The 14,885-nt window shown below is 41.4% G+C and overlaps 1 protein-coding gene across 1 annotated transcript in view; it reads right to left on the bottom strand.

Moving 5' to 3' along the window:
• Positions 1 to 8,150: 8,150 nt before the first annotated feature.
• LOC115147887 (zinc finger protein 107-like) overlaps positions 8,151 to 14,885 on the bottom strand; it is a 36,583-nt gene continuing 29,848 nt past the window's right edge. The window contains 3 exon segments of the mRNA XM_029690148.1: positions 8,151 to 10,498; positions 13,620 to 13,791; positions 14,667 to 14,762. Coding sequence (XP_029546008.1) covers positions 8,382 to 10,498; positions 13,620 to 13,791; positions 14,667 to 14,762 — 2,385 coding nt within the window. The 3' untranslated portion in view covers positions 8,151 to 8,381.

Here is a 14,885-nt window from a genome sequence, read left to right as displayed (position 1 = left end):
CTCGGCGTACACAGTCCGGGCCATCCTGGACTCCCGACGTCGGGTAGGGGGCCTGCATTACCTCGTGGACTGGGAGGGGTACGGCCCGGAGGAGAGGTGCTGGGTTCCGGTGGGGGACATTTTGGATCCAGCTATGCTGCAGGAGTTCCACCGTCTCCGTCCGGATCGGCCGGCGCCTCGCCCTCCGGGTCGTCCCCGAGGCCGGCGTCGGCGCGCTGCTGGAGCCGCGCGTCAGAGGAGGGGTACTGTCACAGTATCCACAGAAGGAGGCGCCCCTCCTCAGTCGGGCGGCGCTCGGCGGTCGTCATCGCCGGTCTACTAGCTGCCACCTAACTATGTTTCTGTGTTCTTTGGGTTTTGTCTGTCTAGGTCCGCACCTGTTCCTTGTCTGTCATTAGTGGGGGGGTATTTAGTTTGTTCCTTTGTGTTCTGTATTCGTGCGGGATTAATTGTATGTCGACGGGCAGTGTGTAGTGTACGCTGTTGTTGTTTTTTCAGCGTGGCACTTTGTATGATTATATTGCCGGGCTGCGCCCCGTGCGTATTAGTTCGTGGTTACCTGTTTTCCCTTTTGGGCGTTGTGCGCACCCTGTGCCTTTTTGACCACCGATTGTTTCGGTGTGAATAAAACTTCGGCACTACTGGACCTCAGTCTCCTGCTCTTGACTCTGCCCCTTCCTCCTGCCCTTGAGGAAACGTGACAACAGGAGGCTTAAGCTGTTATTGTCTTGCTCTTTACTGTAATCAGAGGGCTAATATCAATACTATGCATGCCAGTCTGTCTAGGCTAAAAGTAAAGGAGAGACTGAGTACAGTTACATGCACACAATAATGCGATTATTGTGGACATAACAAAATGACCGCTACTGACCAATAAGCAATCATTTGGGCGTGGTGTGGCCGATAAATGCATATAAATCAGACATGGATATTGATAGGCATGTTTCCAACACTGTCAAGAATCAACATATCTAAGCACATTCAAAGCTTCAAAGATTATTCCTGCACCTACCAAGTGCCAATCCTGAGGTTGTGAAAGAGAGGGATGAGGCCCTGACCAAAAGAAGTGAGACCATTCAATTCGGGAGAGGACCACCTGAAGCTGACCTCTGAGATTGATTTTATACATCTTTTTTATATTTGCAGTGGTGGAAAAAGTACTAAATTCTCATACTTGAGTAAAAGTAAGATGCCTTAATAGAATATGACTCAAGTAAAAGTGAAAGTCACCCAGTGAAATAATACTTGAGTAAAAGTCTAAAAATATTTGATTTTAAATATACTTAAGCAAAAGTAAATGTATTTGCTAAAATATACTTAAGTATCAAAAGTAAAAGTATGAATAATTTAAATAATTTAAATAATAAAAAATTCCTTATATTAAGTAAACCAAACGGCATCATTTTCTTGTTTTTTTTTATTACGGATAGCCAGGGTCACACTCAAACTCTCAGACATAATTTAAATACAAAGCATTTGTGTTTAGTGAGTCCACCAGATCAGAGGCAGTAGGGATGACCAGGGATGTTCTCTTGTTAAGTGTGTGAATTGGACCATTTTCTGTCCTGCTAAGCACTCAAAATGTATGAGTACTTTTGGGTGTCAGGGAAAATGTATGGAGTAAAAAGTACATCATTTTCTTTAGGAATGTAGTGAAGTAAAAGTAAAAGTTGTCAAAAATATAAATAGTAAAGTACAGATACTCCACAAAAGAACTTAAGTTGTATTTTAAAGTATTTTTACTTAAGTACTTTACACCACTGGATATTTGTACCTGTCTATAGGGCCTGTATAGTGGTTATAATAGGCTAGTTTACCAGGAATGGTTAGGCTAACTATATCATGGTTATTATAGGGTAGCGTACCGGGAATGGTGATTCTAACTATATCGTGGGTATTATAGGCTAGCGTACTGAGAATGGTTAGGCTAACTCTGATGCAGTTTGTTTTACTGTTGCTGAGAGATGTGTGTAAACCATTATTTATCTATTCCTGCTGTTCTCAAGCCCTATGTTGCATCTCCCTCCACGTGTTTCTCTGTCGATTGTTTTTATTCTCAGGACCATGACTATAACATTGAGTGTTGCTACACAGGGCAACAACATATCCTGGTCTCTTCTACATAATACAACTAAACATAAAAAATAAAGTGTTTCAAAAGCAATGCTCAACAAAACAAACCACACTCGAGTACATTTTACAATACCATTCACATTCAAGCATGTGTTCTGCCGAAGAAATCCCCAATAAAAAAATGTATGGTGAGGTATAATGTCTTATCAAGTGTACTTACAGGGTGAAGAGAGAGAGGTTTGGTAGGGGGACCTTACTGGCTGTGTGAAACAGAAGAGTGTGAGGTCTGTGGTTGACACCAACTAGATGTACTGTGGACCTGAAGGGAGATGCAGAGCTAAAATTTAAAAAGCTAAAAAATGTAAATACTTTAAAACAAATGCAATAACATTATTTGACCACACTAATAGACTTATTAGTTAGACTGTAATTCTGTATGTCTCATCAGCCACACTAAAACCTTACTGTACCACAGCTCTCTCTGCTGGCATCTTAACAGCAGCAACAGCCATTCATTTGACTCGAACAGTCTATGGAGCAGCACTGGGGAGGTTGAGTTCCACAGCAGCGTACTGGACATCCTCTTCCTGTTTTGGGGGTGGAGCTAGGAGGAACAATATAGGTTGAGAAAACGTAATAATTATTTGCTGAGCGTCCAAAAATAAAAACAATTGGACCGGTGTCGTTGCTGATTCTACAGGATTAGCATTGAAAATGTGACCAGTGGTCAGGAATCTAGTGATAAAGTGGCTGTAGATCATTTGAATTATTGTGTTGGCTTATCCTTTGTTATCTTCAACCTTGTGTACTGTGTCTGTGCTGACTACAGGTTTGGACACCACTCTGCAGAGAGCCCTCTATCCTGACACCTCTGGAGCAATGCTGCAGGTAAAACAATGATCCTCCTTTTACTTTCTGTCTCTGTCTCTGTCTCTGTCTCTCTCTCCCGGTTACACCTGTTACCGCTGCAGGGTAGCGTGGCCACGCCCAAGACACCGGTGCCCCCCCACATTGACTCTGTTGAGAAGACTTTTTGTCCTAGACTTGGCACTCCGGTACCGCTTGCCATGCGGTAGTAGAGAGAACAGTCTATTACTGGGGTGGCTGGGGTCTTTGACAATTTTTAGGGCCTTCCTCTGACACCGCCTGGTGTAGAGGTTCTGGATGGCAGGCAGCTTAGCCCCAGTGATGTACTGGGCCGTACGCACTACCCTCTGTAGTGCCTTGCGGTCGGAGGCCGAGCAATTGCCGTACCAGGCAGTGATGCAACCAGTCAGGATGCTCTCGATGTTGCAGCTGTAGAACCTTTTGAGGATCTGAGGACCCATGCCAAATCTTTTTAGTTTCCTGAGGGGGAATAGGCTTTGTCGGGCCCTCTCCACGACTGTCTTGGTGTGTTTGGACCATTCTAGTTTGTTGGTGATGTGAACACCAAAGAACTTGAAGCTCTCAACCTGCTCCACTACAGCCCAGTTGATGAGAATGGGTGTGCTCGGTCCTTCTTTTCCTGTAGTCCACAATCATCTCCTTTGTCTTGGTTACGTTGAGGGATAGGTTGTTATTCTGGCACCACCTAGCCAGGTCTCTGACCTCCTCCCTATAGGCTGTCTCGTCATTGTCGGGGATCAGGCCAACCACTGTTGTGTCGTCTGCAAACTTAATGATGGTGTTGGACTCGTGCCTGGCCATGCAGTCGTGGGTGAACAGGGAGTACATGAGGGGACTGAGCACGCACCCCTCGGGGGCTCCACTGTTGAGGATCAGCATGCCAGATGTGTTGCACCCTACCCCCACCACCTGGGGGCGGCCCGTCAGGAAGTCCAGGATCCAGTTGCAGAGGGAGGTGTTTAGTCCCAGGATCCTTAGCTTGGTGATGAGCTTTGAGGGTACTATGGTGTTGAACGCTGAGCTGTGGTCAATAAATAGCATTCTCACATAGGTGTTCCTTTTGTTCAGGTGGGAAAGGGCAGTGTGGAGTGCAATAGAGATTGCATCATCTGTGGATCTGTTTGGGCGGTATGCAAATTGGAGTGGGTCTAGAGTTTCTGGGAAAATGGTGTTGATATGAGCCATTACCAGCCTTTCAAGGCACTTCATGGCTATGGACATGAGTGCTACGGGTCTGTAGCCATTTAGGCAGGTTGCCTTCGTGTTCTTGGGCACAGGGACTATGGTGGTCTGCTTGAAACATGTTGGTATTACAGACTCAATCAGGGACATGTTGAAAATGTCAGTGAAGACACCTGCCAGTTGGTCAGCACATGCCTGGAGTACACGTCCTGGTAATCTGTCTGGTCCCGAAGCCTTGTGAATGTTGACCTGTTTAAAGGTCTTACTCACGTCGGCTACGGAGAGCGTGATCACACAGTCGTCCAGAACAGCTGATGCTCACATTTATGCCTCAGTGTTGCTTGCCTCGAAGCGAGCATAGAAGTGATTTAGCTCGTCTGGTAGACACGTCTGTAATTATTGGACCACTAAAGTATAATATTTTCATTGGACAGCTTGTTGTATGAGTGACAGTGACAAATTATATTTTGTTTGTGTGGAGCACTCCATTGATTATTGATTTATGGCTGCTATATATTGTTGCCTAGATACAAAACATAAACAGAAGCTTTCTATGTCAATGTCTCTGTCTCATTTTCATGCACCACCCCTGATGTGAAGAACCTGTGTTTAGTTGTATTTAGTCATTTATTGAGGACCTCACCTCATTAAACAAGGTGGCATAGCAGCTACAACCTTCAACCTGTTACACTGGTATCATTTGTTTGGCCCTTAACAGTTAAAGAGGATATCTGTGTCTGAAATGTCACCTGACAGTATGTAGGGAATAAGATGACATTTCAGACAGACTCTGTGTAGGTTTAGTGTGGTGTATGGATGGGATAGCATGTTTAAATCACTGTGTAATGTACATTTACTATATTGTGTTATTTAACTTGGAATCTTTCATGCTGAAACTGTCCGTTTGGGATATTACAACAACAAATGAGTTACTGTAAGAAACTAACAGTTTTTTCCCCTCTGACACCACTGCACCATAATAGAACAGTAGAATATGGACTGAACAGTTTGGCCTATACTTTTATTTAAATGGATAGTTCAAGCCAAAATCAAAGTCATTCTAGTTGAGAAATTATATAGCATTTTCAAAAAGCATTAAAAAAAAAATTTTACATTAAAAGCTGCAAAGCCTATAACCCATGATTGGATTGAATCCCGCCCAATGTCTATTGAGCAGCACTGGGGCTGTTGAATTTCACAGTAGCATACTGGAAATCCTGGTCCTGTTTCTGGGGGTGAGACAGTGGGACAGTGGAGTTCAGAGGAACTTCCTGGTTCCTGTGTTGGATGCTGGCATAGCTAACGTCATCCTGCTCGTCTGTGATCGCTCTCTGTGCTGCAGCAGGGGCCATGGCCATGCCTGAGATGTTGTCATACACTGGACTAGAGTTTCCCTGATGAGGAGAGAGGACAGACAACATGAGGTGTGTGAAATGCCAGCTGGGATGTCTATACGTGCAAGTAATGTCCACTGTTGACCCCTTACAGCACAGGAATAACTGTCTGCAGAGTAACGCCAGACCACTAGAGTATTACAGGAGTATTGTTAGGAAGTAGGGTCATGGAGATGTTGTCCGTTCTTGTACCAGATGTAGGTGGGTTGGGGTTGTCAGTCAGAAGACAGGTGGTGCTACAGGTCAGTGTTCTCTTCTATTCCTCTGTGGAGGAAGACACCTTCACCTGCAGCTCTGAATGATAATTATTAGAACTTGCAATATGATATTGTACTGGATTACAATTTATATATTTGTATAAGTAGTTGCAGTAGATATTATATATTACCTGTGTTAGTAGTTATAGTAGTAGAAGTAGTAGATATTATATATTACCTGTGCTAATAGTATAGTATTAGTAGAATTAGATGTAATATATTACCTGTGTTAACAGTTGTCACGTCCTGACCAGTAATAGGGGTTATTTGTTATTCTAGTTTGGTCAGGACGTGGCAGAGTGTATTTGTTTTATGTGGTTCGGTGTGGTGGTTTGTTTAGTAGGGTATTTGATTTATGTATTCCGGGGGTTTTTGGGCACTGTTCTATGTTAGTGTATTTCTATGTTCTGTCTAGTCTTTTGTATTTCTATGTTTTGTTCATTGGGGTTGGACTCTCAATTGGAGGCAGGTGTTTTCTAGTTGCCTCTGATTGAGAGTCCTATATATAGGTATGTGTTTGTTGAGTACTTTGTGGGAGATTGTTCTGTGTATAGCCTTGTGCCTTGCCAGCCTGTGATTAGTTGTTGTGTTTTCTTGGTGTAGGTGTTTGTTTTGGTTCTCCTTCTTGTCCGTTTATAATAAAGAAGATGAGTGCACATTTCCCCGCTGCATTTTGGTCTATATCCGACGACAACCGATACAATAGTATAGTATTAGTAGAATTAGATATAATATATTACCTGTGACAGTTCCAGGGAAGCTGTACCCCCATTCTGCATACTGTGTTTTAAATCTGAACTTGTACTCAGCTGAATCTCTCTCTCTCTCTCTCTCTCTCTCTCTCTCTCTCTCTCAGGTCTGTGATTCTCAGGTTGCAGTCCTTCTCTTTAGTCCCAAGGCACTCAGTACGACCTGCATTCTCTGGCACTGAGCTCAGGATTTTAGACACCTCATTCATTTCTATTGGATATACCAGTTTAGTTCTGAAACTACATGATAACTTGGATGTTGATATGTACAGGGCAGTTCCACTGTTGAGCCCTTCATAGCACAGATACTCTGATGGGTGTAAGTCACGTTGAAACAGTTCTGACACAGAACACCTAAAACAGTAGTAGGCCCATTCATTTATTCAATTAGTTTCCTCAATTATTATTGCGCTGAACAACAATATAAACACAACATGCAACAATTTCTAAGATTTTACTGAATTACAGTTCATATAAAGAAATCAGTCAATGGAAATAAATGAATTGGGGGGCGGCAGGTAGCCTAGTGGTTAGATCATTGGGTGAGTAACCGAAAGGTTGCTAGATCAAATTCCCGAGCTGATAAGGTAAAAATCTGTCGTTCTGCCCCTGAACAAGGCAGTTAACCCAGTGTTCCTAGGCCGTCATTGTAAATAAGAACTTGTTCTTAACTGACTTGTCTAGTTAAATAAAGGTTAATAAACAAGCAAAAATAATAAATTTGACCCTAATCTATGTATTTCACATGACTGGGAGTACAGATATGCATCTGTTCGTCACAGATACCTTAAAAAAAAAGGTAGTCAGTATCTGGTGTGACCACCATTTCACATAAGATAATGGATTTTATTTATTTTTGTATTGAATACATGTATCTTATGTGAAATGGTGGTCACACCAGATACTGACTACCTTTTTTTAACGTATCTGTGACCAACAGATGCATATCTGTACTCCCAGTCATGTGAAATGCATAGATTAGGGTCAAATTATTATTTTTATTTGTTTTTAACCTTTATTTAACTAGACAAGTCAGTTAAGAACAAGTTCTTATTTACAATGACGGCCTAGGAACAGTGGGTTAACTGCCTTGTTCAGGGGCAGAACGACAGATTTGACTTTTGAGTCCCTGTTGTAATTTCCATGACAATGGATTTTATTTATTTGTATTGAATACATGTGTCATGGAAATTACAACAGGGACTCAAAAGTCAAACTTTCATGAATAATGATATATTGTCAGCAAGCTAGAGCGGTTCCAACAAACTTAATGCACTACAGTACACGTCGGTCAGGAGCTTTTTCGGGGCAGTCCCGTTAAGTTCTCTCATATACTGCTTACACAGACAAGTTATATTTGAATGATTTACATTATTCATTATTCATCAATAATGTTTGGTTCCTGCATGTGACTGGCACTGTCTCCTATCTTAATTTACAGAACATATTCTGGGCCTTCTGCCAAAAAAATCTGAGGGGGTCATGACCATCTCCCCCTCATATATCTACCCAGCACCTACAGAAACCAATGATTGTATGAGACAAGATGTACAATTCAAGACTCTCCCTTCAGACAACATTTCCATCACACATGGATATGCACCAACTATTGTTGAAACGTTATTCTACATTATTTAATGGATAATAGGAGTTCATGAAATAAGATACAGCTCTGAACACCCCCAACCCACCACACACAGCACTCCTACTCAAAGACGCTTGATACATATGGATCCAGAGCTGCATATTATGCTACACAGGTTACCATGGTAATCAGACTTAGTAAACTGTTAGAAAATGGGAGATGGATAACAGGTTGTTTTCTATTTAAACTTTATTTAGGAATCTGGAACCGGTGGCGGAGAGGAGGGAGATGAAAGAAAACATGTATGTGATTTCTGGTGTTTTATCAGTGACCCGGAATGAGCAAAGCTCTTTCCACATAGACAGGAGTAAGATTTCTCTCCTGTGTGTATGCGTTGGTGTCTACTCAGCTTTACTGATTGATTGAAGCTCTTACCACACTGATCACAGCCATAAGGCTTCTTTCTTGTGTGTATGCGTTGGTGTGAAGTCAGGTTTCCTGATTGATTGAAGCTCTTCCCACACTGATCACAGCTATAAGGCTTCGCTCCTGTGTGTATGCGTTGGTGTGTAGTCAGGTTTCCTGAACGATTGAAGCTCTTCCCACACTGATCACAGCTATAAGGCTTCTCTCCTGTGTGTATGCGTTGGTGTGTAGTCAGGGCTCCTGAATGATAGAAGCTCTTTCCACACTGATCACAGCTATAAGGCTTCTCTCCTGTGTGTATGCGTTGGTGTGTAGTCAGGGCTCCTGAATGATTGAAGCTCTTCCCACACTGATCACAGCTATAAGGCTTCTCTCCTGTGTGTATGCGCTGGTGTCTACTCAGCTGTACTGAAAGATTGAAGCTCTTCCCACACTGATCACAGCTATAAGGCTTCTCTCCTGTGTGTATGCGTTGGTGTATAGTCAGACTGTAATCTCGAACAAAACTCTTTCCACACTGATAACAGCTATAAGGCTTCTCTCCTGTGTGTATGTGTTGGTGTGAAATCAGGTCTCCTGATCGACTGAAGCTCTTCCCACATTGATCACAACTATAAGGCTTCTCTCCTGTGTGTATGCGTTGGTGTGTAGTCAGGGCTCCTGATTGATTGAAGCTCTTCCCACACTGATCACAACTATAAGGCTTCTCTCCTGTGTGTATGTGTTGGTGTGTAGTCAGGGCTCCTGATTGATTGAAGCTCTTCCCACACTGATCACAGCTATAAGGCTTCTCTCCTGTGTGTATGCGTTGGTGTATAATCAGGGATCCTGAATAATTGAAGCTCTTCCCACACTGATCACAGCTATAAGGCTTCTCTCCTGTGTGTATGCGTTGGTGCATAATCAGGGATCCTGAATAATTGAAGCTCTTCCCACACTGATCACAGCTATAAGGCTTCTCTCCTGTGTGTATGCGTTGGTGTATAATCAGGGATCTTGAATGATTGAAGCTCTTCCCACACTGATCACAGCTATAAGGCTTCTCCCCTGTGTGTATGCGTTTGTGTGTAGTCAGGGCTCCTGAATTATTGAATCTCTTCCCACATTGATCACAGCTATAAGGCTTCTCTCCTCTGTGTACTCGGTGGTGTGTAGTCAGGCATCCAGACGTAGAGAAATTCTTCCCACACTGATCACAGCTATAAGGCTTCTCTCCTGTGTGTATGCGTTGGTGTTTAGTCAGGTTTCCTGAATGATTGAAGCTCTTCCCACACTGATCACAGCTATAAGGCTTCTCCCCTGTGTGTATGCGTTTGTGTGTAGTCAGGGCTCCTGAATTATTGAATCTTTTCCCACACTGATCACAACTATAAGGCTTATCTCCTGTGTGTATGTGTTGGTGTGTAGTCAGGGCTCCTGATTGATTGAAGCTCTTCCCACACTGATCACAGCTATAAGGCTTCTCTCCTGTGTGTATGCGTTGGTGTATAGTCAGACTGTAATCTCGAACAAAACTCTTTCCACACTGATCACAGCTATAAGGCTTCTCTCCTGTGTGTATGCACTGGTGTGTAGTCAGGTCTCCTGATTGAGTTAAGTATTTCCCACAGTCAAAGCAGGTGTAAGGTCTCTCCCCTGGATTAATTCTCTGATGAGATTTTAAGGTTTTAGATGCAGGGAAACTCTTCCCAAACTGCGAGCAGTGGTATGGTTTCTCTCCGGTGTGAATCTGTTTGTGAATGATCAAATCCTTCTCTTTAGCAAAACTCTTCCCACAGTCAAAGCAGCTGTGGTGAGGTTTCTTCCCTATACCTCTATGCTGGTGTTTCTTGAGGTGTTCTGATCTGGAGAAACTCTTCTCTTTCTTGTCAGCATCATGATGTTGTTGAGGCTCCCCAGATGATAAGCCCCTCCCACTGAGAGAGCAACGATTACAGCTGTCCCCTGTGAAACAAAGACATTGAATAGTTAGGTTTTGCAAATATGGGTCCATAAACAGATGGGGCGTTATATGAAATAAATGCCTTTTGTGTCCGTTAGATATTTTTCCAGTAATAATTGTGCACCAATATTCAATTTTAAATCTCTGTTATATTAAATAGAGTGCGCTTTAATACAGAACACTTGGAGAATTAGGTTAATCCGATTTTTAATATGAATAAAGACTTTCTAAATGACATTTTAGCATTTTGAGTAAAGTTACAAGCGCAGAATAATATGATTGTGAATAGTCAATTAGTATAAGAGTTTGATTTAAATGTTTACATGCTTTGAAAGAACAATTTCCCTAATAAACCTGTTTACATGGACACACCTGAAATCAGGCTACCTGATGGGACTTTGATAAATGCAAAAAGTAGTCAATCAAAATAAACTTTCTACAACTGCGACCATGTCATTTTTTAAAGCATATTTGATTCTGAGTTTGGACAAATAAAGTGTGTATGTGAAAACTATTTCTAAGCTGCATACTTGTTTTTCTTGAACGCACTGCACAAAGAAGTTAGCTTGCGCTGCTTGTGTTAGCACATGCACAGATTAAATACACCTCCAGAACTCTGATTAAAGTGTTTACATGTCCTAATCATTCTAAAGACTGTTCAGAATACCAGGTATTTTTAAAGGCGTATCCTTACACCAATTAAGATCAGCAGAGTGAGATGTTTACATGACTAATGCCATACTCAGTCTACTGCCATAATCAGTTTAATAGGAAATGATTGGCGTTGTCATGACGTTGCACTCTTTGGGTACAGCGAGCACTATTCCCCCTCTCTCTGTCTCTCCTACACCCAGGCTGGTACAACCTCAGGTCGTAAATTCCTGGAGGAGAATCCTGCCTCATGGCCAGACAGTATAGAGAGAGTGAGTTTTCATAGAACAAAGGAATTTCTTCCACCTACATTTACATTTTAGTCATTTAGCAGACGCTCTTATCCAGAGCGACTTACAGAAGTGAATGCATACATTTCATACATTATTTTTTTTCTTCTCCGTACTGGTCCCCCGTGGGAATCGAACCCACAACCCTGGCGTTGCAAACACCATTCTCTACCAACTGAGCCACACGGGACCAGAACTTGAGGTCCGAACAATATTCGTGTTCTGAAGAATGTATAAAAGATCGGTGAAGTAACGAGCTACGAACTGGTCCGTTTGGTACAATTTTATGAAACTCATGAGAGACAATATCGCCACATTACCATAATCCTGTTTATACAACAGTCTCAGTTATGAGGCTTACATCTAATTGTTGTACAAAATGAATGAGTAAAGATGAAACTTGTGAAATGATGTGATGCTATGTAATGATGTTAATGTGAGAGAATTGTATTTCTGTTTAAAGTTTCACTAAGTCATTGGCACGCCCCCAGGGACACAGACAGGACCCGGCGTCATGAGACAGCCCTTTTCTATGTTCCGAATAAAACGCCCACCTGGGTTTTCTATCACCAGACCAGCCTACCTCGATTTCCACGAGAGGGCCAAGGTTTTAGACCAGACCAGTACCTCTATCACAGAGGGCAATAAGGGTCTGAGTAGATTGCTGAATCTTTTAACCATCCCACGTTGTTAAACTCTTACCGACAGAATAAGAACAAGTCTTTGATATTAATTACTAGTCTGCAGCTAGGAATTCGGTATCATTGAACGCGAAGACCGACAACCGCCGAAACATCTATCCTATAACGACATGAATGAATGTCACTCTGAACTATCCATCCTAACCACGGCAGATAGAAAGAGAGGGCGGACAAACTCTCCAACAGAAACAAACTTTTCAACAGAGATCCCGATGACACATTGAGCGTAAATATATTGATTGCAACTATTGAGCGTTCATGTGCAAAGGATTAGCATTTCAATTGTTATAATTATCAACTCTGTAGTGCCTTCTCAGCTGACCCCCACTCCCCTTTTGTCTAACAAGCCGCCATGCCGGTTTAGCCCACATCCACTATCATTTCTTTGTAACCATATCTACTTTGTTTGTTTGTGTGATGCATTTGTGTGAGCACTTAGTAAAACAATTATTTTAAGACAATTGATGTATGGGTGACTCATAGTGAAGACTGGGTTCGTGCAGATAACCAACAATTTACGACGTTTGGAATGAGACTAACATGAGGTAAAGAATAAATCCTTAATCAGAAGACTAAGTGATCAGATATTAAAATATCTGAAAGTTATATTAGGAAAATTATAACTTTAATCTGAATATTTTCCTTGGTGCCCCGACTTCCTAGTTAATTACAGTTACATGATTAACTAGTTTAATCACGTAATAATAATTACAGAGAATTTTTGATAAAGATTAATCTTCAGTTTTATGATGCCAAAGACACGACAGTGTGCATGTAAAGCCCTAGTTATTTGGTTACTTTGACAGTCATTTCTGAACATTATTTATTTCATGTAATTTATTTCATGTAATCTGTCCCTCATTTTAAAGTCAGCCCTGTTACATGAACTGAACTCTTGTTTTAATATGGTGAAACTATTCTTTGAAAAAAAAAATAAGAAAATATTTTTGTTGCATAAGGAACATCTAATAGTCAAATCAGAGTAAAAGCAGGTGAGCTGGTTCTACTCTTTATCAATTTACTGCTGTTTTGTGGTGGGAAACTGAGCATCTCAACCCTTTTACACAGACATGCTAGAAATGTTTTAACAATAACTTTTTTTGTTAAGATTGCATTCAATTGCTACTCCCTGTTGCACAATACTAGCTTCCATTCCCCCTGTCACAAGCAGATTCATGACTGATTTAAAGGACTATTTTACCAATGTAATGTTTTTGTTGTTTTCACTAGTCCCCTGTTACGGTCAACCCTGTTACTTTATTTGGCACATTGGCTCTTACTATAGTATTTATATTTCATTTAACCTCTTGAGATGGCAAAACATGTGTTTTATTAAGTTGAACACGTGATCTTTATGACAGAATGTTAAAATTACGTGAAATCAAACTTTTTTTGGTACACTTCTTAAAATTGGGTGGAAAGACAAGATATTTTCATCAATTAAATTGTCACAGAAGCAGACTGTAGTCTAATCCACACACCATGGTTCTTACTTAATGAAATCACATCTCCATGTTCCTCTTCTCCTTTTCCTCTCTCAGTTCCACTCTGGCCCGGTGTTTTCCTGCAGACGACCAGACCCAGCAGTAAAGTACAGGGAGGCGGTCGACCTGGGGACTCCAGGAGGATGGAGAGGGACGGGCTAGCTTTGTCCTGTTGGAAGTATTCAACATAGATTAACATTAAACCAAATATTGTATTAATTCAGTCTAAACCTCTGATTTGGGTGCATTCCTCGAACATCTCATTTTTCCTCAAATGTTCAATCGTTCACTACAACCCACAAATCTAAGAGCATTAGATTGGTGGGAATGGGCTAGTTTCCACCATATATCTCATACCAGTCATTTCCTATCAAACAGCAATGAAGAGGTGAAGCGAGACGTATAACTGGGCCCAAAATCTGGCTTCTGCCTTATTTGATCGAATATACATTTCGTAAAGATCAGATTGTTAGGATTCTAAAAGTAGGACACTTCATATGGAAATAGTGCCTGGACGTCACTAGTTAACGCAAACAAAGCCATAAACCACCGCATTACCATAATTGATCTGATTAACATGTGATTTTAACCTTAACAACACTTCTAGCTTTATGCCTAACATTAAATAAATAAAAATGCGATATAGACGCCTGTGGCTGTGTAAACACGCAGGTCTGCCCTCTCATTGGCTATAATGTTCCCACCTGATCTTGCCTCTTTACTGATTGCCTTCCATTGTTGAAAACATTTATTTTCTTTGTTAGAACGGCCACTTGAGTATATGGTCAAATAATGGATAACGTGTTCGAAAGGAATTTGAACACTTTGTGGAGGAAGGAGAGATAATTAGTTCATTATCACAGATTCCTAAACATGATATAGTAGTAGACTACTTTGAAGAAGAAAAAAAAATCCCAACAAGTTTTACCGTTATGTTTTTTTTGTCGATATGTTAAAACCCAACCCAACAGGAATGTGGAGGATCAAAGACGATTAAAACTAGTCCTAGACATTTTGTACAAAACAGCAGGCATATAGACTTACCAGATCCATTGTGGAAGCTATTGTTTCTTTGTATGGAATGAAATGTTGTAGGCTCCAGTACAGTTTGACTACTTTGTTGTAGTGTAGAGATAATGACTAAGGAGTTGCGGAGAGAAAATTCGATTCTCAAGGCTGCAACTGATGCGCCCCTAGATCAGAGCAATCAAACATCTACCTCAATATCAAAACGGAATTAAGTTAGGACAAATAAACGTCTCA

The sequence above is a fragment of the Salmo trutta genome, chromosome 14 (assembly GCF_901001165.1).
Source record: "Salmo trutta chromosome 14, fSalTru1.1, whole genome shotgun sequence".
Taxonomy (NCBI): Eukaryota; Metazoa; Chordata; class Actinopteri; order Salmoniformes; family Salmonidae; genus Salmo; species Salmo trutta.
The sequence above is the reverse complement of the archived record's forward strand: the minus strand, read 5'-3'. Positions and strand labels throughout refer to the sequence as shown.